General features: G+C 38.6%; 1 protein-coding gene across 1 annotated transcript; it reads right to left on the minus strand.

Annotated features, from left to right (window-relative positions):
- Positions 1-1,359: 1,359 nt before the first annotated feature.
- LOC115815033 (glutamate receptor ionotropic, kainate 1) lies at positions 1,360-25,792 on the minus strand. The gene is made up of 16 exons (XM_030778003.1): positions 25,708-25,792; positions 15,529-15,696; positions 15,127-15,384; positions 13,633-13,814; positions 12,844-12,897; positions 12,278-12,451; positions 11,919-12,062; positions 7,810-7,917; positions 7,519-7,563; positions 6,328-6,441; positions 6,031-6,234; positions 5,231-5,454; positions 4,455-4,573; positions 3,450-3,667; positions 1,971-2,196; positions 1,360-1,649 (listed from the first exon to the last, which is right to left on the minus strand). Exons 1-16 carry the CDS (start codon positions 25,790-25,792, stop codon positions 1,360-1,362), a joined length of 2,613 nt encoding a protein of 870 aa, XP_030633863.1.
- Between the last annotated feature and the right edge of the window lie 1,790 nt (positions 25,793-27,582).

Raw genomic sequence — 27,582 nt, forward strand, 5'->3', positions numbered from 1 at the left:
AGAAACTGCGATTTTATTTTAAGCACAAGAATATGAAGTGAAAGAAAGGTGAAGTTATACAATCCATTTCTGTATCAGAAGAATAATCTGGAAACCCCCTCCGTGAGAGATATTTAATGAATATAGAAGCCTGATAATGACTAAGCAGAGGTTTTTAAACCACCTGCTTACAGAAGACTTGGCTGTTTTTTAGTATTACTGTCTATCAAACTACAAAGCCCTAATATCTCCATTTTATTTGAGTTTGCAGAATAATAGTCAAAACAACTGGAGTGTTGCATTTGACAATTTAAGTGTGTTTGAATTGATAGAGAATTAAAAAAAACATGACATAAAGAGAATTGGTCTGGTATAACTTGATAAATTGCGGTACGGAAGAATACTTTGTTAGATATTATTGATAGGCAATTCAACAGGCTTTCCAAATCAGAGGGCTTCTGAAGACAGATTGTGCTTGAATCAAAATTAGACAGATGTAGCTGGTTGAAATCCATCAGTGATACAAACATAAGATCTTGAATGAAGAATGAAAGAAGCATGAACAAATTAGGACGAAATTATAAAATGAAGGCAAACCAATGATTCACGGGAACTTTCTTCATTTTCTGACACAATTTTAGTCATAGAGAAACAATTCCAATGCAATGAAACATTTACAATTATTTTGTTTAAAAGAGAAATGATTTAAAAAAAAATAAATATACACACACAATGAAAGAAAAGGACAGAGAAAGAAATTGCATTCATATTGGAAATATTACTGAGAAATCTAATCAAAACTGAATGTTTCCAACAGACTATGATTAAGATCACTTATCTGGATGTCATTTCTAACTGAAAAGTCTATCCTAAAAACAACTTCAGTCATATTACTCACTTTTTACTCATGAGTTTATACATCATGAACACCTCGATTCACTCTCTCAGACCATTTACTTATTTCCATTCTTCTCTTAAACATAATTTTGAATCAAACTTAAACATTAAAATTTTTTTGGGGGGGTAGGTACAGGAACCCGGACAGTCGTGTCTCAAATTTGGGAAAAAAATTCTGTTATGTAGTAAGAGCATTAAAGATTAGAATTTCTTTGAACGATAAATTTCCGAGCCGAGTTTTTTTTTTTTTTTTTTTTGTCTAAATAAAATCTACACGAGTGTTAGCTATTCTACAAAATCATGAACACCGTGATAGTTTCATTGTAGTCTCTCCAAATCAAACTCGAATTAAAACATCTGGGTAAACCAGGAAAAAAAAAAAAGAAAGAAACATGTTAAAAACACTCCTGAAGATAACATCCAAAACAATATTATCATAGTCATTGAAAGGTCCACGACAGCCTTGGGGGGAGTCTCCTTTTATCAGTACTTGTTGTGCCACTCGCATTGTCCTACACTCACCTCCTCAATGTCCACGTTCTTCCTTGATTTATAGATAAACTCCCCAATAGCCACAAACACAGAGAGTACCAATCCTGCTGCCAGCACTATAAAGATTCCACCAATGTTCTCCACACCCAGGGCGCTGGCTTCTTTGCTGTCCTCCTCCGGACATCCATTTCCTCGCCACCATTTCTCCTTCATCATGTGGAGCTTCCCCTCCTCCTGCAGCTGCAGAATGGCTATGGTCACCTTATCCCGGTACGGCGAGCCTGATGTAAAGTTTAGATACGGTCAGACTCGAAGGCAGTGTACATCTGATCAGCCAATATGACTTTCAACCTATAGATGTTATTTTACTCACTGCGGGGGCTGTACGCCTGATAGCGTAAGTCATGTAACACTGTTCAACCAAACAACCAACATTAAGTCGACACAAGTGCGCCGGAGGAAGATTATTAGCAAAATAGAGCAAAAGGTCTTCTTCTGAAGGAAACCGCACATGTAGGTCGTACTGCTATTTTACTTATCTCAATAATTTGGATAAATGTCACTGTTTGGGCAAACGTCAGTTACAGAATCAGTTATCTTACCAATGGGAGTCCCTACGCCATAGCCTTTTGAGTCTATCAGGCCTCCAATCTGAGTGAGGTTGCAGTTCCTCTGACTGATGTATTCTATGCTGGTCGACTCCATCAGCAGCGCATAATCTGTGGTCAGCACTCGTTGGATTCCTTCCCGGTTGTTTTTGACCAATGCCGTGTTTTTACGACTGCTCATGAATGCCCACATCTTTTCGTACGTGGAAATTTTTGATTTCTGAAGGAGAAGACAAGAAAATCAATCAAATCACAGGATTATTCGGCCAGCAGACATCAGGGGCCCAGCGAAGATTTGACGTCACTGCCACGACTGTAATGTAACATAAAACAAAATAGCATACGCCATTAAGCTATTCATGAATGCAGAATGGGTAATTCAGAAAGGCATATAATGTCATATTTTGTCTGCCAAGATCAATTGCTTAATGTCGAATTTGCCACATTTATATGTTTAACTGGGCACAAATCCCAGTCTGTCCTCAGTCTTTGTTTCCCTCAATCTGGCGCACAGTGACAGCTGCGTGCAAATCTCTCTCCCTCAGCTGATTCAATTTGCACTGTGCTTTCAGACGTTCTACAGGGCTGAGCTACAAGCCATGTAATCACGCCTGACAATCTTCAGAAATAAAACCCTCACAGGTTTTCATTCTGAACGAGCAGCAAGGGCAACTTCCAGCTGGTCACATCCATAACCTCGCACAATCCAAACCAATTACTTTCTAAAACTCCGTCGGCTATACCAAGGATGTCCAAGCTACGCAAGAAACAGACAGTTGAAGTATGGAGATAATATCTTCAGACAAAACAGTTAAACAGGAAACGAGCATGCTTAGAACCAAACATTTGGACAAACGGCATTCAGAGAGTGATTGGGGTGTGCTCTGAAAAGTCTCTGTAATCTGCACTAGAACGGTAACAGCGAAACACGCATATTAAAATAAACTATTATGCATATGTCCTCGATAACTAGATCTTGTAGTTACAAAAGCTAAACCATTTGCTGTTTTTAACAGACAGAGAGGGAGACCAACAACCATACTCTTCTGGGGAGTCATAATAGTGTTGTGGTTTTAACACTTTAATTTCATCACACTAGGGCCTTTGGGCACATTTGTATTTTTTTTTTTAAGACTATACTATAACACTGCTGGAGCAGCATGTTGCAACAGCAGCAATCAAAGGAAGGGAAAGGACATTACAACCTGCATCCCTCCAATACAATTTGCACATCCAGTGCAATTCGCACCACCGATGATTTGAAGTGCTAAACTATCTAGCTTCTGATGATTTCTGGTAGGGCTTCCACTTCCTTGAGTCGCTGCTAACCACTGAATAAGAAGGTAACATTTTTTCACCAAACAAAACAAGCAGCAAAGTGAAGTGACTTAGACTTAACTGTACATGTTTTTGTTTCTGTTTTGTTTTTATCTTTAATCAGTCAATACCTGGCTCACTGTCGTGTAGACCCACCTTGAAGAAGGTCATAGTGGAACCATCTCTCACAGCCCCATACTCAATTTTAGTTTGCTTGGCCAAATCGTCAGCGGAGTCTATAGGTGAGTCCATTCTCTCCACAGTGAGGAAGGCAGCCAGGTTGGCGGTATATGACGATATGATAATCAGGGTAAAAAACCACCAGATCCCACCAACAATTCTTGTGGAGAGAGCTTTGGGCATCAGTTCTGACCCTGTTATGGTACAAGATGCCAGTATCTGCATTAGATTTTACGCGCTGGTATACTTTACATGATGGTATGAAGTGGAATATGCTTAGGATAGCATGAGGATAAGAATATTGTAACTGTATTTGCATGACATCACAAAAAAAAATTATTGCTGTCTGGCAGCATCTGACTGAGCTGTTATTAAATTTAAGTACTCATGTTAAATAAAAGTGCTATTGAATATTACAAGTATGCACTAATGAAAGCTCATTTTCGCTGCTAATCAGCTATTCAAATGAGCTATTTCAGCAAACCACTCCTCACTAGTAGCTTGTTATGCCCTGGTGCATGCTTATTTTGCTTTTTTTTAAGATTTGCACAAATATAAGACTCGAGCAAAATTACAAAATGTATTGGAATGTTGTCAACCACACATCAAATGACAGATCAACTAAATGATGACAGAAAACATTTTACAAATTGATTTTAGAAGCACTTGACCATAAAACTGTGTATTGGAAATAAGGTACAACAATAATTTCTGACACATGTTTAAGAATGTTAATTAGTTTACAATAAATCAATTCAACAGTCATTAGTGACTTATGAGCCCTGAAGTACTTGCTTCACATTTCACTAGATCTGCAATAATATAAAATTCAAGACAATGAGGGGACTTACAATGTTGCCAAAAGACCATAACCATGCTCCGATTACATTAATGGCATATACTTTAGGCATTATTCTAGACGCATCCTCATGATTCTCAAAGTGATAGTGTATTTGGTCTATATTTGAAGAGAGACTGTACCTTGCTGCATCAGGGCTCCAACTCCAAACCAAACACTGTTTATTAAGGTAAAGTTGTTCTCTACCACATCAGAGTCTGGGTTGCAGGGATGTGGGTTGTACCATTCATAGGGTGTGAACCTGAATATGAAAAGCAAAGCTCTCACTTTTATTACTGTGTAATAACACACCACTTCATTTTTTCTGGCACCATTCATTTATTAACATTGATTGGATAAAATTATTCATGTCTCATGATGGGGATGATGGGGATAGACCCCAGTAATGGAACCATTTTTATATCTACACTGATGGCGCAAGAACTGTCCAGTTTTGTATTTAAATTGCCTTGGAGAATGTCTCTCCCCAATTAGTGTCAAAGTGAAACAGTAGGGCTCACCAGCCAAGTGGCAGCTGGGCTGGATAAATCCAAATCTTTCAAAACGTGAAACGATTTGGTGATTACTCTCTCAAGCTTTCAAATGGTTTCATCATTCTGAGAAGGATGAAGCCAAATGAGTGAAGTGGAAGCAAATGCCTACGCATCTGTTCAACCGCTCTGCAATATTCCACAATTTGTGTACCCAACTTTCCTCAATACAAGTGCAATCAAGCAATTAGTGTTTGGTACAAAATGTTACGTTTTTTGCCAAAGCATTGGGCACTGAAGCTAGAAACAATTAATCTACTTCCTCCCTGACATATCAAATATACACAGCACAGTTCAGCCATTTGGAGGGTGTACAAGGTGGGATAGAAACCACCTGAACTGAATCCAAAGGTCGAAGTCGTTTTTACCTGGCAATGACAAACAACACACAGCTGACCCCCAAACAAGCCAAGAGCACATACATCCAGATGTCGGGAGAGAGGGGGTTGAGGAAAGAGAAGACCCCCGGGTTAGTGCCATTGGGTTTGTGATACAGTATACTGATCCCCAAGGTCATAAAGGGCTTGGAGAAGTCAATTACTTTCTCTCTCACATAGGTGATGGTGAGAGGAGCCACAGCCAAGTCTGCCACCTGTGACAGAAACACCAGGAAGAAACCAGGAAGAGTTATTCACAGACCAATCTGAAAAAAAGATGTTTTTATACTTCCCCGCTGGAATGTCAGCCTTATTACATTAATAGAATTGAACTGGCAAATCTTGGGCTTTGCCAACAATTACTACAACTTTTTTCGTTCAGGTGACACTCCTGTTTAGAACAATTTACAAGTATTGCACTTTTCATCAGAATCTTGTGCCTTGTTCAAGGGTAAATCTACAACAAGCTGGCATGTTTAGAGTTTGAAACCACAACCCTCTGGTGTCGGAGGCCAGTTCCTTAACACTATGCCGCTACTGTCACTCATCTGTCATCAGAATAATCGCTTAAATTTAACGTATTTGGAAAACTTCAGCTGTAGTAGATTTGGGCCATTTTTTAAGACATCAGCAAAATGTGCTAGCAGTGCTGAAAGATAAACAGTTAGACAGCATCATTGGATATTTTATTCAAATACATTCAGCGAATGAAAGTCATTCTCCAGATCAGATTAAATTAGTATTTATTCAATGACTTCACTGACAAACGCAAAACTCATGATGATACTCACATGGTCTATGAGTTCTCGAACCATGCCATTCCATTCCCCTTTATCATTCTGAGCTCCGTACTTCCCATCAGACACCAGTTTTACTTCATATGAAAAGCCCAGAATATTTGACAATTCTTTCAGCAAATCTAGACAGTAACCCTCAAACCGGTCATTCCCATACAATGGCTTATCAGACTTCTTATACATCACATAGGGATTTTCCTGTGGAATAATACATACAAATAATTTTTAATAACACACAATAATTAAAAACACATACATGCAAATAAACAGTCAAATGGTGGCAGATCTTACCAGAATGGTTGTGACAATGAGTGTTCGGTTAGCCATGGAATCTGTGACATTTGTGGACTTGTCTTTGTTGCTATCGGTCAAATTAAGGCCAGTGTTTGAATTCCACACCCCAATCTGACAGAATATAGGATTGTATTACATTACTTTGCAGAGATGATAAATGAACACATTCAACATATTAAAGTATCACTGCTGAAATCACATCTGACCAGTATTCACAAGAAGAGTTTTAACTGAGCTCTGGTTTGACTGATCATAGTACGTAGTTACCAAGGTTAAAAAATCTTAGTTTGACAAAACATTGAGGGAAAAGTAGGATTGCGGTGTTGGAGAATAGCGGGCAAAAATACAATACAATGTTTTAAAATACTCAACGGTATAACCAGTATAACTCAAAACAAGGAAAAGCCAGGGTAGAAATTGTGTAATTACAATTAATGTCAACGTAGCCTCCATTCTTTGTGGTTTATATTACAACACTTGCAAGAATTGCATTTGGATGTTACTATGAGAACTATCACCCATAGTCATCTCAATCATAATTTTCCGCATTGTGACATACAGTTATGAGTGCAAAACCAGTGAAGTAAAGCACTGAACCAAATTGTGTAATTAGTCATATGTCAGAGATAGTACTCCCCTTTGAAAAGGGAGGAGGGGGGAGTTGTATTTGCTATGCTATGTCGCCTCTCTTTTAAAAATAGTTACCATTACCATTTTTGTTCTGAAGATGCTGTGATAGGGAACACTAAAACTGCGATTAGCATTGCTATTAAAATCAGCAATAGATCTGTTTTATGAGGTGAATAAAAAGAGTGCATTTTGTTCTCATTGGGAGCACAAGTGAGTGAATAGAAAAACACTACATACTATGGTAAGCTTTGCAAAAGTGATGTCAATTTTCATGGAAATATTCAAAATAATCCAATACCCTCAAAAAGTTAAATATTCAATATTGGTGCATGTTTACATAAAGTATGCCGTAAAAGTGTCTCAGCCGTTGCTATTCATTAGTTTAGCTATTTTATTAGTTTGTGGACCATATCAAACAACTGATGTTTTAAATATTTAAATGCTGCACTTATTAAAATATTGCCGTATTTTTAAAAGGAACATATGAAAAAGACAGAGGTGGTTTTGGAAAGAGTAGGGGAAAAAAATCACAGGGTGATTAAGCCCTCCAGTACAGACCTTTCTCCACACTTTATTAAAGCGGCTACCGCCATCGATAAAAGTCTTGCGAAAAGGAAATAAAATACATACAGTTTATAAGCACACATGACATGACATGTAGAGTTCAGAGGAGAATCCCTGCAGAAAATGAATCGGCAAAAAATAAGCAAAAATGAATCTGACTTGGGTGCGTAGCACTTAAAGGTGGACCACGTTGTGTCCAGTATTGCTCTCAGTGACCGAAGATACACATATGAAACATGCAATATGAAGTCTGGTATGAAAACGTTAGAGAAGACAAAGATTCACCTTCTCCATGCCCTCTTCTTTCAGGCTTATGACATCAAGGTCGAAATCCTTCCTCAGACCATCCGTCTTATTTATTATTATCTGTCCTGTCAGGCCGTTCCACGTTGCCTGAGGGGAGCGAACACCGGAGATGAAACGTTTCGCTTCATTTTTTATCTCCACTTTCAGAGGCAAACAAAGCGAATATATGATCTGGAGCCTGGAGGTGTAAGAAACGTGAGGTCTGACACCCGGACGGAGAGGTGGTGGCTAAAGTGGTTTGGGAACTTTTCGTGAGTAATCTACCGGGATCAAACTAATTCGGTTTTAATTTTACTACCTACCATACCCAAACTGGTACTTTAAGTAGCATGAATTAAATAGGTAAGAAGGGGCGTTTGTACGAAAATAGTTTAAATGTTCCTAACACTATGTGAAAAAATCTTCATGCTCTTAAACTGTGGATATAAGGAGCACTGCTCTACATCTTTGTAATTATACTTCTACATAAGTGCAACTTAAATGGAATGGAAAGCGTGATGTATTTTGATTGAGCGAAGATCTCTGACATTTATAAAGTAAAAATGCAATGTATTTCTATGTGCTTTGTGACAATTTCTTTGCACTTTAAGTCCAAACCAGTTTCTGCATTTTCCTAACCATGCCTGCCTAAACTGCGGGGTCATGAAATTCACACTCTTTTAACAACTTAAAAAGTCTGGTACTTCACTTCCTCTGAAAATGAAGTGAGAACTATTGAATAACGGAGTTTGTTCAAATGTGAATTGCCAAGATTCTGCTCCAGACCCTCCATTAATTCCTACACTGAAGAATAGTCTTTGAAGAGCAGTATTAGAGAGCTCAGAGCTATAGATCATCTCCAGTTCACCAGCAGACGCATCACACAGGCTCTTAAATCAGTCTGGGAGTAGTGTTGGAATGGAGGGTCTGGCTAGTTCCATGTGCCTTGGTTAGCCTGTTTAACCGCGATTTTCAGCCCCTTCCTCAACCTGTGGAAGACTGACATCATAAAACTCAGCATGAAATTTATTATAATTAGATGATGTCCCATATGATGTCTTTTATGTATCTGAACAGGTAATGGAATCATTTGCTACATGAAATTCATCATAAGACATATTCAAACAATGACACGTTGGAACACACGAATGGGACACTCACATTAACTCCACTAATTCCATTACTTTTCCAGTGAGTGAAAGCAACTTGAATGCATGTGATGTAACAAAACACAGGATCAATCTCCAAGTAAAACGATTTTAGTTATACATTGTCAAGTCCTCTCATTTCACACCGACAAGCAAGGATGAAAAAGGACAGCAGATATTAGTCTTTCAAGATGTTTAATCGATGTGTACATTCTGGCTTTTATGATGCCCATCAAACTTGTCATATCTTATGTATTAGGATTACTAACTGTGAAGGACAAGAGCACATTAAGCTTAGCTACATTCTTAATGGCACCTGACAGCTATGTTGATCCGTCGTGAGGCATTTCAAATATCCTGCACACATACAGACAGTCTGTCAGCATGCAGGAGGTTTTTTTTTTTTCTTCTCCATCCAATCACACAGACACTATCCCCACGCTCTCCTCATCCAAGGCAAACTGTGCTGTTTAATATCGAATTTCTTTATGATAGGTTTGTGCTGCAAGCTCTGTGCTCTCTTCTTGTTGAAATATAAATGTCAGCATTATCATTCTGAAACATTAAACCACTTTTGAAATCTCTGTAACTGTCCCCAACTTATATGTCTAACTTGATTTACAATTTATAACAGTCACTACAGGGGCCTGTGAAAATCTGCAGAGTTTTAGGGACAGTACACTGAAATCAGAGTTTAGCTAGATGATGAGCCTGTCTCTCTTGTTACTGGTGCTTGATCAGATTTAATCAGGCATCATATTGTCTGTTAAGGGTATTGGTCTCTGAGCAGACTTGTTCTTCTCATTATAGTTCTCTGTAAATCCTGATCAACTGGACACCATCAAAACTAGTTAAAACCACCATCCGTTTTGGGTTTGTGCGCACACACGCGCACACACACACACACACACACACACACACACACACACACACACACACACCAAAGCAGACGTGACACTAAAGACATAAAATTGTTACTATAGTTCCGTTTAACAGGCCTGAACAACGGTGCATAAAACTGTCTATGGCTAACATTCTCAGTACAGTGAAGAAATTCTGAGGTTATGTCCAATCTGCATCTGGTACCCTACTGCAATAATGAAGCTATACTGCTGGGCCATATAATCAAGTTGTCTAAATGGAACCACTTTATCAAAGAGAAAAAGAAGATCAGCATATTTAGTGACCATCTCTGCAAACACTCATTTTATTACCGTTTCTCTGCATGTCTCTGTGTTATTGTCGTTTCTGATGATTTTCACAGAACATGAAGCACTCTAGTGAATTGCTTTAGGATGGTTCATCAGAGAGCACTGTTCTCAGACAATAACAGTATCACTACACAGCACATGTCAAAATCCTTTTGGTTACATGGTCTGTTTTCGAGCAGTGTAGCATTGTCCCCACTTGTCAAGTACAGTAAAGGCTTAAAGGAGGAAGGTATATAACTTAAGGACACTCCAGTTATATGAAAGACTTACACTTTTTCAGTGAACCTTGACTACTAAGCCTGCTCATCTGAGGTATTCAGTTTTTTTTTTCCCAGGCATTCTGACCCAGTGGAGATTAGCTGCCAAATTTTTTTTTAATCCTTACTGCCTCAGGCTTGTCTTTATTAACAATTATTTGGCTGTTATTTGTTCATACAGTTCTGATTCTGATATGTCCTGCGTGTATTGCAACTCCGACATGAAAATGTTTTCAGCTTGTTAGTCTGAGTTGCATGATGAAAACTGAAATGGCTGGAGAGCCCCAGGCACTCTTAAGTCTTGTAATGGTCATCTTGCCACAAGGAATTCAGTGAATGAATGGAAATGTAAGGCATATAAACCTATCCTCATATATCAAATACAGCTCAAAGATGCTGTACATGCTGTTTTCCTATGGGTATTTTTTTAATCTTGGGTAAATCATGTTTCGAATGTGATTCCGTGATTACTTGGAATGCATTGCTTCTTTGATGTTTTCTATAATGTAAAAAAAAAAAAAAAAGAGAGAGGAGAGAGAGGAAGGCTTAAGTTTTGATTGTGGAGTATGATTGTCACTGGTAGCAACCTTACAACCCAGACTCTCTACATGTCTCCATTAAATTGCATTACAGTGCTACTATCACAAAGCACACCCAGTTCCAGGCTTCAAGGACCACTCTCCTGCTGCTTTTCACCTCCACTCCACCTGCTTCACAATTAAGGACTTTTCCACCTCCAAGATATCTGCATTTCCCGGCCAATCAGAGGCACACAGCAGTCAATGAAGACAAAAAACAACAGGATCTGATTGTTGCAGCTGTGTACCACTGTACAACAAGTAGGCAACTAGTGAAAAAAAAACAACAGAGATCTCCTATTCTAATAAGTACATGCCCATCAGTTCTGTAATTTGCTACAGTAATTAAGCTGGGACCACTATCTATTGGTTCTATTCAAATCCCATTTAAGAAGTCAATTATCTGTGTATCAATATACTTCTATCTCCTTGTGTTCAGATGGAGTTCTTATAACAGCTATGTGGATCAATGACAGATGGGAGATGGATGATCCACACCCCAGTTCTTTGGATTGCAGAACAACAAGCAAAAATTCAGAACAGTGTTATTGATCACTAATTCTAAGAGGTTCATTTGTATTGACAATACATAAATACTGAACTTAGGTCTGACTGGGTTCTTTAGGTCTCTCACAATAAGCATTTCTGCTTTAATGAAAAGCTATTGCAGGTTAATGGAACACGTCTATAATTGCAGTGAATTGTATGATAAGGATATTTCACAATAAGCAGGGTTTTTTTTATCATGTTAGTTAAACAAAATACGTGGTTCGCTCTAAGCAGTGACGTGAACATCTTTTCCTTTATCAGATTTTTCTTCATTGCATTTATGACATAGAATTGTTTTTATGAAGTCTGCATAGACACCCAACACTGTGAAATATGATGTGTCTAGGACACCCCGATCATTGTTACCTCTTTGAACATATTGATGAAACGGGAGCCGAATCGCCAGGGTTTGTGTCGGTGACACTGCAGTGAGCTGACCGTGATCTGGGAGGCTCTCTGAGCGGCAGCAGCAACCATGTAAACGGCATCATACATGAGGGCTGCCTCGGTCTGATGGGAACAGGCAAGACAAACACACCTCATCAAGACCCGGTCACACGTGAAAAAGAATGATATGATCCATCAAGTTTAGCTTGGTGAAAAGCGTATGCCTTGACCCCCTAAATAAGAATCCTAACAACTTGGCAAAAAAACAGTAATTTAGAACAAATAGTAACTACTATGAATTATAATAATGAGTCAAATTCTTGCATAATTCTACTGACTGTCATCATGCCGTCCAGCAGTCCAGTTTCAGGTTTGGGCGGAGCCTGTAGTCGCTCCATGGACCACTTCTCCACCACCGCAGCCACCTGCGGGTTGTCTATGTTAAGCAGACGGAAGCCAGTCATATTCACCCCGCTGTATCTGTATGGTTCCAGGTCCAGGGCAAAAAGATCCTGAATAAATAAGAAATTCATGAGTTTCCTTTTAGGTATTCATAAGCGCCTAAGACGTGATACCACAGTGTAACGCACTAAAACGATCTTATATAATCAAGGTGAAGTGGCACTTTTCTATCAGGCAAACAGGAGCTATCATTTGTCTACCATTCACTCAACCGCCCATAGTTTCTATGGTAGTTTTAAAGGAGCTGAGGCACATTACATGTAAATGAGTGAACCGTTGAGAAGCGGTCTTATATCACTAACTTTACTTTATGATAGATCTTTTTATTTCTCAGGGGCAAACGATACAGTTCATAAAAATCCACATACACAGAGATATATAAACTTTGGAATTATACAGTTTGCGAGACAAATGAATTCTCCGCATCAGATGATGCGCATACCAGAGTGGTGAAGAAAAAGTGGTAGTACTCAGTCATCATTCCCATGGATAGGAGCTGCAGAGGAAGGGCAAAGCCGAGTGAGTTCAAACTTTCTCTGCCATCATACTCTTATAGCCTAGCTCGCCTCCAGCAACCACAAATCACATTTAGCACTGATATCTTCAGCCGGCCATATCCATAGCCCATAGGTCCAAGAATTTTCCATTTTCTAGATTGAGCCATTTCACCGTCTATGCATTTACTGTGTGAGTTCCTATAGGATAAAGTATCTTTTTTTTTTTTGCTTTGTTTTTTTTTGCTTGTTTTTTTCAGATGGGGGGGGGGGTCACATACTATTTTCCATTAATCGCTTTTACAGTCTTTGGTTTCATATGTGTATATTTGACTGGAAGTGGGCTCAGCCAGGATTTAGAGATGAACATTGGATTTGTGCAGTGAAATAAATTGAATACTCGGTGTACACTAGGCACACATAGCCACGAGGTAAGACACGTAAGAGAAAATCTATCCATTTTTCCTTATATAAAACCAAACAAATCCACCCTTGAATTCATTAAGTTTTATTTTTAATAAATAATGTGATGTTTTAATGTAATAATGTAATAACGTTGAAGACAAACAAAATCACAAGATGGACATGGTATCTGACAATAATTAAAGGGCAGTAAAATTCACATGTGATTTGGCTACTGTTTGAGGCTTTACATACGGTCATCTGAAACATTACGGATCTTCAGAATCACTGGGCAAAGCGTGCAATACCTGAATGTGATGTAAAATGGTTTTTACCTGTTTGAGGACATCAGCAGAAGTTTGGTAGGAGCAGTCAAAGATTACATAGAACTCTTTGCCCTTTTTCATCTCCTTCAGTAACGGTCGAGCATCTTTATTTCCTGTCGGTAACTGCCGTATTTTGATTTTAATGTTGTATCTGGATGGAGCTTTTATTAGCTCTTGCAGACGTATGAGACCTAATGAAAAAACATCAAAATATATCAATACATCAAAAATATCATTAAAAAAAAAACCCTCTTTAACAACTATCCTGCGTATTAGAGTTTCTTGTACTAGCTTACAATTTGATATATAGTCCTTACAAAACAAACAAGTGACATACACCAAAAAAGTACGCACACAAGATGGATAAGACATCACCATTCCTGTTTACAAAGGATAGTTTAACTATTGCAAACACAGTGACTGTAATATTGTCAGAGTGCACCTTCCTCTTATCCTAACAGGCAAGACATTTTCACGGTTTTGAAAATACTTTCTTCGTATAATTTCTATTATTAGTTGCACAGGAGAGAACTATTAAAGAAGTAACTGTAAAGGAGGCCTTTAGAGTCTGATATTGTGCATGCGGTCTGCCTCTTTGGTTTATAATATGCTTTAGAAAAGAATGTGTGGCAAACAGAGACTGCAGTATCTCTGAATGGCCAAATCCAAAGCGGAAAGGCACAGAGACACATTCTCTCATAGGGACTTGGATTCTAGTGGATGTATAATATATGCTTGACCTCTTTCACACTGAAAAGACAGATGTAATATTACATAAGCAGAAGATGGTAAATGCATTTTCAAATCATATTTGTTAAAAAAAAAACAGAAAAAAACCCCCAAAACTCTACGGTCTGATATGACAAAGTAGCTAGCCCTGGTCATAAACCATGTGGAAATACAGGCAGAATTTGCTCTATCATTTATATATCATCTAAGCACTTAGCAAGTGAATTATGAGCAAATACATGACGTTCTTTAAAAAATGAGTTACGGAGCATCTTAATTTCAGTAAAGGGAAGATTTATTAATATGATCACGTGATATGAGAGGCATTTACACTTGACATTACCTACAGGTAATTGTATGAAAAGAATACTGGCAGAAGCCTATGAGTTTATTTGAATTGAGTTACTGTGCGGTCTTTGAGCACACAGTAATAATGTGATATGAATCACACTGGAGAGATTTTCTGCCTTGGACTTAATATTTAATATGAAAAACTATACAGAGTGACATTTATTTAGTCAAGCTGTACCCCTGTAACTGGGGTATAACAGGATCTTCATGAGTTAGATCAGCTAATATTTGTGAACAGAAATAGAAGCCGCTGCTCCTGGTAAAAATAAACTATTCTCTAATGAATAGCTACCTCTGCCTTCACTGTGCGTGCAAGTCAGGGAATCTGTGCTAAATATCCCTCTACATTGATCTGAGACAGTAATATTGATCATTTTCTTTTTTTATCTTAAATGTACAGTTTTTGTAATCAGTCCACCCTACCGGTTGCATCTTCGTAGACAACTGTAACTGCTTTCCACTTGTAGAACTGTACTATGTCCAGCACCGCCCTGCTGATAGAGGCGTATTCTGGGTACAGGTTAATGTAAAAGCTGTCCTTATTATCCACTGAAGGGTGTTTCCAGCGGGTCTGGATGTGGGGAACCTCCAGGGCATTACAGATGGACTGTACTGCACTAACTGAAGAGCTGTGAGAGGGACCAAAGACTGCAGCCACGCCAAGTGCCAGCTGGTCACAAGCTAGGATCAGAACATTCCAGAGACAATAAGCAAAAAGGTGAGACAAGGTGAAGTCAACAGAGTAACATCACTCAATAGGCGATGATTTAACATGGGGCTAAAGGGAATTACAAAAAAAAAAAAGAGAACAAGAATGAATCTTACCCCTTCTGGAGGCTTCAAAGCTGTCAAAGAGATTGATTCTCTGTATGTCATAGGTCAAAGTGGTATTTGGCATTAAGGTACGATTTCGGTTTATGTTGGTTACGGCAAATTTGAAGGCCAACTCCTCCACACTTATAGGCTCATCCTCAAGGGTCTCAAAAATCCCCCCTGGAGATACAGAGCACAGAGGGAAAGAAAGGCGTTCACACATCTCTGACATATCTTTTTATGAACTTTCAAACACTCTCTCATTTAAACAATCACAGGCATGGAATAAGACACACTAAATTACATAAATATGCTTAGGCTTGGGCTAAGAACCCATAAGATGACTGCATGCATTCAGAACTGCCGTACAAACTACAGTTACTATAATCGGTACAGTTATTACATCATGTTAACATTTTAACTACAATTTCAAAGCTGAAAGGACCGATGTCAAAATATTTGTTGTTATTAAAACAGATTCAACAGGTGAGACACCGCCCTGGAAGAATACACTCTCATTCATCCGGTGCTGTAAAAATATAATAAATGATTCTACATTCTACCGCCTACTATGGGTGAGTTGTAGGATTTCACAGTACAACAATAAGACATAACGAAATATCGGTGAGAGCAAATGAAATGAAAAGCATTGCTCATCCAGTGACCAGCACACTGCAAACCAAGGCAACGCACCATTATCATCTATCACCCCAAACACAGTCCCCATCGGCTAAACCAATCATGCTTCCCCAATTCAATACGGGAGCAATCACGCTGCTTCACTCTATCGAGTTCATTACTCCACTTATTATTTCGCACTGATGTGTCTAAAATGAGATCTGAAATTACACAAAACATTACAAACCAAACTTTCTCGGGGGATGACATAAGAATGAGGGCATTTGAAAGGCTACAGATGTTAACTACTATGATGGACAATGTTGATTTTCATGTATTTCTGAAACCGAACTGCTTTGTCAGGAAACAGCAGAGAAATTCTATCTTTCTCTGTTCTATCCGTCCTGAAAGAGCAATGGCAAAACAATGCTTTGAAGCTCCTCCAAGAAACATCTCGATAAATAGAACTGAGAGAGTAAGACCATTTAGATTTAGCCTTGGAACTAAGCGATATAAACACTGGCAAGCTGTTAGACTAACAAATGAACAAATTAATGAAAACACAAGCCATAGAAGAGTGCTCCAAATAATTCAGGAGGCCTAATGAGGTCTAGGCATTGCTAGCCAGATATCAATAGTTCAATTTCACCCTTAAATGGCCACAATTAAAACTGTCTTCCATGATCACTGTGCTACTACACAGGCCCCCAAAAAAGGAACAGACTAGAATATGGCATGGACCATATACAAATAACACTAAAACTGAGGCTATACACCTCCTGTCTGGTTTTTATGTGCTGATAAATTTCTCTTAAAGCACTGTTCCTGCTCTATACACTGTGTGTGCCAAGACTAAGAGAGGGCAGTGTGTGTGTGTGTGTGTGTGTGTTGGGGGGGTTGGGCGTGGGGGGGGGGGGGGGTGGCTGGAGAGGGAGTTGATAAGAAGATCATTCTGAATGGCATCCAATTCTTAATCCACTGTGGACTTTCTCAGTAAAAATGACCCTCTCTTGGCATGGGAAACTATGGGGATATTATTTGAGTAATTCGCACAAGCAATTCGCACTGTTCACTGTCCAGTCACCGCTCACAGCCTGACTGCACTGTATTAAAAACATCACAATCAAAGCCAAGGAACACTGCACTCTCAACAGCTCTGTAAGGAGACCGTCGCTAGCGGGTTTTAAGTCATGACTGGTGGTATCTAGGTGTTTCCTGCTTAGTACACTGCAACAGGGCACCCATGAGTGCTGCTTTTTAGATTATAAAAATGATGTAAAAAGTGTTTCGGGTATACCCAGCTCAATATACAGACACAAAGAAAATACACACATACAGACATACCAGAGACCATCAGTGATGCCCACAAATTCATAAAGCAGATCAGTTTAAGCACACAGCAGGTGTTTAACGGTTGGAAAAGTAAAATAAAACAAAAAAAACCAAAAAGCTTTGGCATCTCTACAACATCATAACCAAAAAACACTGAAACAATGAGAGCAAATTTCTCTCCATAATAACAGTGTGTGAGTGTTTCATGACAGCACATCATTTTTTTTCTCCTTTTTTTTCCTTTCATTTTGGTGTTAATTTCAGTTGTTCACGCCACAACGTTAAACTCATTTTGTTCTTTTTGAAACCATTACAGCAAATGAGGAGGCAAATTCATTAAAATGTCCAATCAGTTTGATGGCAGCTTAAGCCACCTGTTTGTAAAATGGCATCTGTAGGACAATCAGCTCTGGAAAGGCAATGGGTCATTGTATGCTCTATGAAAACAATCTTTGTGGAATTGAATGTGGAATTGTGATTGATTTTTGAAGGAGAAAAGAGTGAAAACACAAGAGAAAAAGATTCCCATTGGGGGGCCTTGATTGTGAATGACCTTTTTCTTCACTTCTGCCGCACTGCTTCCAAGCTCAAACTGAGAGCGCCTTGTGTGGGTTCCCCAGTCAGTCAAAGCCATGTCTTTAAGTGCCAGGCCTAATTACGCTTTACAAGCCTCACTGAACAGCAGCTAGAACCTGTCCAATTCTCTAATTCAATCCATGGGAATATTCATGTCTCGTGGGAATGCAAACGCAGGAGGTCTTCTTCAATAAGTACGATGAAAAAAACATTGTCTTTGGGACGTATGCATATGCAATATGCCTAAAATAAACGTGTAACTCTAAGCTGGGAATTACTGAAACCTCCGATATTTAAACATTATCATGTAACTGCGTTGTTTATGTCTAATGCATGTAAAACTTTTTTTTTTTTATTATTTTACGTTGCTCTAATCCTGTACCAGTTCATCATTTAATAAATCCGCTTACCCTTCACATCCCAAACAGCGCAAACAATACAACAGTGACCTAAAATACACTGAACAGTGATACATAGCAAATCTAATGCTTCTGTGAGAACTGGCTAACCAGACATAATGTGAATGTTGTCAATCAGAATGATTGACACAAAGCTAATCAGCGGTTCTCTTGTGTAAAATGTGAGCTGGCGGACTTTTACTGTAGCTAAATGCCTGCCAAATAAGACAAATGCATGTGTTATACATCTACAACATGAATTCTCACAAAAAAAAAAAAAATTAAAAATGACAAAGTGTTCATTTTTTGACACCACCTCAACACAGGCACCCGCCCAACAGCCGTCAGCCCTGTATAACGTGAAACAGCTCACATAACGTATTTATAAGAGGTCTGTAGTGTTAATCAAGCTCCAGCTTTCTTATCTACTGACACGAAAGGTCCACAAAGATCACAGAATGGCTATTTCTAATATCTCCATAATTTGTCATAAAATGAACAGGTTCCATTTCCTAAAATCACGTATAGTTATTTTCAGTGGTTAACACTTAGAGGTCAGCTTGTCATCAGTGCTATTTTGATGTGCCCAAAACACACACACACACACACACACACACACACACACACTTTCCTTTCCGGTGCCTTCTGTGAGCTTATTAAAATATTCATGCTGGGTAGGGCCGTGACCGCACAGAGAAATGCCATTAATATCTTTCTTCTGCCATTGCAATTTGTAGTTTAAATAAGTACAATTTCTCATTCAGGCAGTGAGTAAGTCAGCCATGAAAAGGGGCAAAAGAGTTAGTCTCTGTGTCCCCAGCAGTCAGCCACCTTGCTGGCGGGGACATGTAAAGCCATAGAGGTCATCCTAACTAATCCATCAGTTTTTCTTAAGGTCAATGATTCACATAAGCTCACTGAGCCGCATGGCCATTAACTCTCGCCTAATTTCCTGAATCACATCTGAACCTATTCTTACTGTGCCTATAACCACCAATCATGCCGCAATCTAAGAACAAAGGGACAATTATGGTGTCAAATTAAGCTCTGTCTAGTCAAACTACATTGAAACGGTACGACTTTCAAACACTGTTGTGGAATTTGGTTAAGTTGGAGCAGCAGACCCAATTTAACAATGATTTAGAGGACTTAAATATGACTTTTATAATATTTCTCTCATTAATATTTTCTTAGTTAAGTTTCATGCCCACAACATAGAGTGCCATCAGTACATTAAGTTGTTAAAGATACATGTCAATAATATTGTAAAATGTTGTGTGGTGAGTTTACACTAACACAGCATCTAAAAACAAATGCCTGAAGACAAAGCATAATTCTGCCGCATCTGGCCATGGATTAGAAAGCCCTTTCTATCTCCACAGACATTGTGGTGTTCAAACAATGCCATTTTATGATTATAACATAGAAAACTATGCCAAGCAGTGACTGGCACCTTGCTGTGCATCCAGCACCACTAAATGCAACTGGAAAACCTGAAATATTGATAGTTTCATGCAGCGATATATATTTACTGTGTTTCATTTTTTATGCTCACTGAAGAAAGACAATATGAAGTTGGTCCACAGCATCAGAGTGTGCTATCCAACTAAAATGTATCTTGGAAAATTATTGACCTGAATTACATTAAATATTATGCTTTTTGGCACAAAACCAAACTTGAACTTGGCAGAGTGTGTTCTAAACCTCTTTGGCCTTAATGCAGACTTTTCAGGGTAACATTAATGAATATTATATCTGTACTTTACCCGTTTTTTGCAAGTTGAGGGAGCTAATGGAATGGTAAAGCCAAGCATGTAGTAGATTCAGTGTTGAGGAGTAACTGTGATGTAAGAGAAGAGAGGAAATGAAAAAAAATCTACTTCAGTGTCTCAAGTTCTCTCTGCCCACAAAATGGATAACATTCATCTTCAACTGTAATTGTTACATTCATAATATTATCATGAAAGTCATTCCAAGGCTGATTAACTGACACTACGAAAATTCAAATCAAACACAACTTAATGACCTGTCATAATAATATACCACATGAGACAATATGATCTGAATTAAAAGACACACACACACACACACACACACATCAACCTAGTCTCATTACAAATGAAAATGTGATAGTGTTGATCTCCCCTGATCTTGTTGTGACATTGTTTATTTATGCTTGGAAGGCTTGTGTCTCCTCTAAGTCAGTGAGGCACTAAAGCAATAAATTAACATGCTGATTAGAGTGAAATACAAGTATGCCTCCCCCTGTGTGGAAAAGTTAAGCAGCCATAATTGAGCAGGGCACTCATTTGGGCTCCACACATCAGATCAAAGAGTTGATTTGAGCTTTCCAAACTGTAAAACCCCACACAGCTCTAAATTACACAATCTACAAATAACATACAAGTCTATTTAATCATTATTTGGTTCTCTGCATCTTTGGGTACAAACTGAATTGTTTTAGAGGCCTCTAACGCGCTACTCTGCAAAACTAATTCAGACAATAATTAAAGAAAAAAAAAATGGAATGCATGTAGGTGTGAGGTCTTCAATCACCAGGGTCCTGTAATCACTTAACAATAGCCTAATTATCTCGAATGGAACAGTATGAACTTTTGCATCGACCAAACTGTGAGACTGCATAATGTTGAGCCCCACAGAGCCCCTCCTGTCCATGATTTCATGCCTGACAGCAAAATTGCACCACGTCATCACATTCATACTTAAACAAATTATGACCCAATTTGCATCAACTGGTTCAAAGACATAGCAAAGGTAGCCAGATCAGTCACCTCGATCATACAATACAGTTCAATGAAATCAATACATGAATGAATGTAAACATACCTCTGTGGGATTTTGTGAAATGTTTCCACAGGTATGTTACAGTTCCAGCAGGAGGAACAATTTTGTACAAAAATCTATTGATTCTCCTTTAAGTGTCCCATAAATGCTTGCAGTGCAAATGGCAAGTCTGAAAAGAAGTCTCTCTTGCACCTTAATGAAATCTGGCTGGAAAGACTAAATTTAAAGTACTTCCAGCAGTTCTAGGATAATTATAGACACTTGCTTGTCTGGAAGTTTAGGCAGCAGAGTGAAATCTATCAAAGGCTGGACAGCTCCTCTGCCTCTGTTCTCATGCTAACAGACAAAACCGGTGGTGCAGGGCTTTTATGCTAAACAACCAGCTGCATAAACAGTAGACAATAACAGTCAAATGTATTTCTTGTTTATCCACAAAATATAATGGTCAAACCGAATTCAACTTTTGGGGTGACTGCATTTGGAAAGTTCATAAAACGGTGACTCCGTCAAGTATATGGCCTCTGTTCTTGCTAACACACTAAGGATCAGATTAAGCGAAAAGCCATTTCCGGAATCTTTGACCTTGCGATTACCGGATGGAAAATCACAGGTGGTCATGGTGGAGTGAAAGAGGGATGTTTGCAGCTGAAAAAAAAAGCTCTGTTTAATTGAGTTCAAATTTTCATGTTCTCTGAGCTTATTTTGAGTTTCGTTACAAAGAAGAACAATAAACGGAGAAAGAGAGAGAGAGAGAGAGAGAGAGAGAGAGAGAGAGAGAGAGAACAGTGAGAGAAGGCCATTTTCAATCAGGGCCTGTAGAAAACACTCAATGAGATTTTTTTTTTTTTTTGCAGATTCTATTTGCGAGGTAATGTGAGGATCGATGTGCTCTTAGCAGGCACAGGGCTGGGGAAGGAAAAAAAAGCCAAACCTGTCTGTGATCAGCAGCGGCTAAAACTCCGAGATTAGTTCAGTCTCTAATGCACTGCTGTTACTGTCTGACCTTGTGACAAATGTATGTAATATTACAGACAGGACAACTAACATTCCATGATTTATCTCTTCAATCTCACAAACGCGATGCCATTCTGAAACAGATTTACTCCACACAAATTAGCGTTTATGAGTTTGCCTATACTGTTTGTGTGGTTATGTACTTTAATGTCATTATACCCCATCAAATTTATTATAATTGGATTTCACTGACACTGAGTTGGCGCAAAGCATTTCTCTTCCGCTATAAAAATTCAATACGCAGAACATTTCACTCAGCTTATAGAGTTGCTGCGATACAAAGACTCTTAAAATGCTTGACAGAAGATTTTAAAAAGTACTACTGCCAGATTTTACCATCAAGGAGGATTAATTTAGCTTTGCTTTTCATCGTGTTTTGTGAGATACATGCAATGTGATGCAGACTGAGGAAAAAAATATCAATAAACACATCAATGTGCAAACATTTGTACGGTTCAGTTGTACTTGATGCTATTTGTGGTTTAAAAGCATCAGTGATTTCAAAAAAACAAAAAAAAAAAATCAAGACTGTTTTCTGTGAAACTTCATCCTTAGCCATGTAAAGGATCATCTAAAGCTCCAAGGAATAAGGATAACCTTGTTTACACTTCCGCTTCTTCTTTGACACTTTTTGGCACCTCCAAAAAATCTGCCCGGTACAACATCCCAATGACCCCCGCCTCCCTAAAGATGGACCACGGCCAGAGCCAGAGTTCTGAACCAGCGCTCTGGTTTCGTTTGAAGTGTAAGACTGAGCTGGCTCTGTGTTACAGGTCAAATACAACAGAGCTCTCACTCTGCATGCAGCCCTGCCTTGCCACTTCTCTACTCCCAGCTTCAAATAGGTGACTGATCAATCGCCCCTTTACACAGCCACATTTTCAGAGTAATGTACGACCGGGCGAAAATAACGAGACTGAAGACTGAGGTGTAACCTTGTTACTATGCAGAGGGGGGCTTTTAAACTAGAGTGGGAGCGATGTAAATCAGATCCGACTGCCTCTTTCAAATCAGCTGATAGATACCGAGGTATTTTTAAAGCTTTTCCATCGCCTCAGACAGTCACACTCTTGTCAAATGCCAAGTCAAGGATATCATTTTAAGAAAAGTAAATACTCATCATGAATGCTATATTTGGTTGGCAAACTTATAGCTCTCCAGTGCATAGAGGCACTGGCTTGTCTGGGATTTAGTAACTGCCAAGGCTTCATCTTTGGAAGAGGAGTCTCTGAGCAGAAAGCAGATTAGTGTTGGTTGTTTAACGTGCTTGGAGGGAAAGATTTGCCATTTTTGCAAGGCAGAGTAGAGGGGAATGGAGCTAGTCGTACACTGATGCAGCTGGAGTTGAGCCAAGAGACAGGGGAGGGTAATTGAAACATGTACCATATGGGAGAGATTAACGATTTATACAGAGGTTATGTGCTCAATGGCAAAGATTAGGCAGCCTAAGAAAACGATAAATGATTTGAAAGATTAAACTTACAAAAGTTAGATTAAGGCTCACTTATTGAAAAGGAGGCACATGTTGAAGCTATACTTAGTTGGGTTTTTTTTTTATGTAACAGTCATTTTATATAACTTAAGAGACTTTTTGGGCTAAGCTTATAAAAATACTATGAAATGGACCTGGACAAACAGCTAAAGGTTCAGGAAAAGGTAATAACAAACAGCCAACTCTTCAAAGAAATGTTTTTTTTTTTCATTATCACTGGACAGAGTTGGATGATCAAACATTTTCAGAATTAGGCTCACTTAAATGGGCATTTCATTTGATCCTATGAATAAACATTGGTATGCATAACATTATATTAATGGAACATCTGTTTTCTTTGTATTATTCGTTCTAATATCTGTGAGGCAAATTAGTCAGACAAGTTCTATCCAAATAACTGAATGTATCGTTCAGTTAAATTCATGGTTATTATCAGTTGTGATTACCAATGCAAGTAATTTAGAATCAATAGAGAAAAGTTCAGTACACTTGCACTCAAAAAACAAAAGGAGTGCACACATCAGATTTGAAATCTTCTATATTTATTTAAGTGAGTAGATTACATGTTCATCTTCTCAGTATATTCCAATTACTTGGTATAGCAGTTGAGTAATAAGCAAAAGACCTGCAGCTCCATTAGAGAACAGGCAACTTTAACAAAAAAAAAAAAAAAAATCATTTGCGGACTCATATTTCCACGATAGATTCAGTGTGATAAATGACATAGCAAAGACCACAGTAGATGCACAACAGAGACAATGCCATGGGCTCAGGTCAATAAACCTTTCACCAGAGATACTGTAAGTCAGAAACTGTGACAAATCGAGCCTGTGTTATATCTAAAGCCATCAGGACATCAGCCCAAGCAATGTCTTAATCTAGAAAAGAATTATAAAAAAGGCTAAGATAAAACCATAGTGCTTAAACGATGCTGTGTGAAAGATGAACAGATAGATTGTATTTTTCAAAATGAGTTCATTATCACAGTAGCCAAGACACAGAGCAAAGTGCTTTGGATTTACCATATGTCACGTACACTAAGTCCAAAACAATGAAGCTCTCAGAAATATGAGCAATCATACTGTAGAAATCACAAGTAATCACATGTAGTACTGAATTTAAAAACTGATGCATAATTTGAAATATATATATATATCAAACAAGATTTTGCTCAACCCTATACAATTTTTCTTTCCACTAAATCACAGACAAAGCAAACCTTTTACCTGAGATAGAGATTTGGTTTGTGCCTACTAAGACAACCTAGTGTCAGACTAGAAACTCTTTTAACAGGTTTCCACAAAGGGCAGGCATGTGATTGAAGCTAAGATACACTTTCTTGCTGACAGCTAGAGATGAATAACATACATTAACGAAAAAATCAGCTGCAGTAGGTATGCTTTTTTTCGTCCATGTCCCTTGGTTAAATTTCATGCCCTTTAAGATCTGTAAATGTTTGTCTGTAGGTAGGTGCTTTTTTTAGCTGCATTTCTGAACTTTTGAGCGATGGAATGAGTTATTATTGCCATGAAATGAGTTATTGTTTTGTGAGTAAAATATACCATTCAAAGTGGTTAATGTAGAATGATACGTGTGTGTGTGTGTGTGTGCGCGCGCGTGTGTAAAGGATACTGCGAAGATTTTTCAAAAATGGATCGTAATCCATTCATAATTTTTAGAGGCGTGGCACGACGTTTAATTTCGGATGTCACTCTATGGCTGCTGAGCACCTATGCATCTAAACAGCTGTGTCTATAATAGATGGTCACTTAAAAGAATGCACTAACGACTTAAGTTCACTGTAAATGCTAGGTCTCCGACTTAATCAATAATAACCGCGGCTTTGTTATTTATATGATAGATAAAGATTAAGCATGAATGATAAAGTACTCTTTGAATTTTTACAGCATGAAAATATACAGTTTTTATAAGAAGCACAAAAATGACATCACTTACCGATTCTAAGGACTTGCTGCGAACTTAGACAAAACTCTGCCGCGAAGTAGAGCAGCGAAAATAACAGTCCTTTCCTGTCCGCCATGGTACACACTCAAGAATCCAATTTAACATTGATATCCTTTTTCCTTTAATTCATGACGATAATTTCTCAATGCCGTATCCGTTTAAAGAAGAAACTGGTATCCGACTGGCACCTGACCTCTTCGCACATTCTGGTGTGAAAAAAATGCACTTCATGCAGTTTTTGCTGATCGTCTCAAAACGCGAGCTGGCTTCTCATCCTTACACCAAAACGTGCTAAGTGAAAAACACTCCAACTCACGCCGAGCTGAATATTTCTCCCGTTATTGTTTCCCTCGTGGCATGTTAGCAAGGGTAGAACCAAGTGCGCCGACGGACCCAAGAGTCCTACTCAGTGCGCGCGCTCAATTGAGGGCACAGACAAGCTGCTGATCCGCAAACACGGATACGCTTGGAAGATTAACTTCAAATCTAGCAACATTTGACCTCGACAACGTCTTTGCATGGGTACACCGAGGAATGATTAAATCTTTGCTGCTGTCCTGATGGAAACACAGATCTAATCTTCAGAATTGTCGGTGACTCTCCCTAAAGATTAACTACCACTTAAATAGTTTATCTGCTGCCATTGTCTGATAGAAAAAAAGAAAAACGAGGACCAGTTACCTTATTCCCTTGCAGTTTCACCCATTTGAAGCGATTCTGTTTGTTCTGAAATATCGATCCAAGTGTGAGATCAGTGTTCGGTAGAGAAGATGCAAAAAGCGAGCTTTGGCGCAAAGTCAAATTGCCTAAAGAATTTGACGCGCGTCCAAAAGTGGCACTGATCTCCAACGAGTGGGTGATGGTAAATTGGCTCACCAAAAGATGATTGAAGGCCTCTGGTACGGATTCATATTCAGTAATTAGATCAGGAAAATGGATATTCGCTAGCAACATGGTGGTCGATGCATATTCTCGGTTAACGAAGGCTGGCTTTGATACCCATTTTACACGAAAGCCATTTGTTAAATGAATCACTAAAATCGGCCAACTTTTACGCACCATGTCTGTCTTTATATAGGTTCTGCTTTGTCCCGTGTTGATACAGGAGCACGAGACACGGACAGTTTCAGTGCATGTCAAGAGTTGCCCCACCAATCGCACGGTATGGGTTCCTCATATCTGCGTTGTAGGGATTGCTGAGTTCTCTGTGAGGTTACATTTTACACACAAAGAGGTGCCCATATGTCATGGATAAAAGTCCATGAGATTGAGTTTAAGGCGCATATGCTAACTACACACTGGTTGAAAGACAAAGATGTGAAAGTGCGCTCATAGGGTCATGAATCTGCTTATTAAGCATAAATTACACTTAGGTTATATAAACCTTTATAGGTGAGGGTAATATAAACAAATGTAGTTAATCTTACTCTAGGTTTACGTGATGTCATTTTCATATTTAAACAATATTGGAAGAATCATACAGCAGGCTAAGATTTGTGTAGATAATTATCACTTAATGAAAGAGGAGTAATGCTCTCTATCAAATACCTTTAATGGAATCCCAATGACTAGTTTTGACGGCATGATAAAGTAGAATCTGCTGCCACCTGTTGGTCAAATATATGGCTGACACGTCCATTTTTGCTGTTGTTGTTGTTATTGTTGTTGTTGTTGTTGTTGTTTTTATTAATGAGAGAATGCTGACGGAATGTGTGAATTTGTAAGAGCTGGACATGAATCAACAGTGAATTCCCAGTACTGGATTTGAGAACTTTATGCCCCCTACCCCACCCCGACACACACACACACACACACACACACACACATATATAAATACAAGGGGCTGTTAAAGTAGACACTGACCAA

This window comes from Chanos chanos, chromosome 6 (assembly GCF_902362185.1).
Source record: "Chanos chanos chromosome 6, fChaCha1.1, whole genome shotgun sequence".
Lineage (NCBI taxonomy): Eukaryota > Metazoa > Chordata > Actinopteri > Gonorynchiformes > Chanidae > Chanos > Chanos chanos.

What these genes read in the sequence shown, in the direction of transcription:
- LOC115815033 (XM_030778003.1), bottom strand. Translation starts at nt 25,792, where the DNA reads ATGGCGGACAGGAAAGGACTGTTATTTTCGCTGCTCTACTTCGCGGCA. An exon ending in ACTTTTTCTTCACCACTCTG is followed by an intron (nt 12,452 to 12,843) that starts GTATGCGCATCA and finishes TTATTTATTCAG; the next exon opens with GATCTTTTTGCCCTGGACCT. An exon ending in CCACTATGACCTTCTTCAAG is followed by an intron (nt 2,197 to 3,449) that starts GTGGGTCTACAC and finishes CTTCTCCTTCAG; the next exon opens with AAATCAAAAATTTCCACGTA.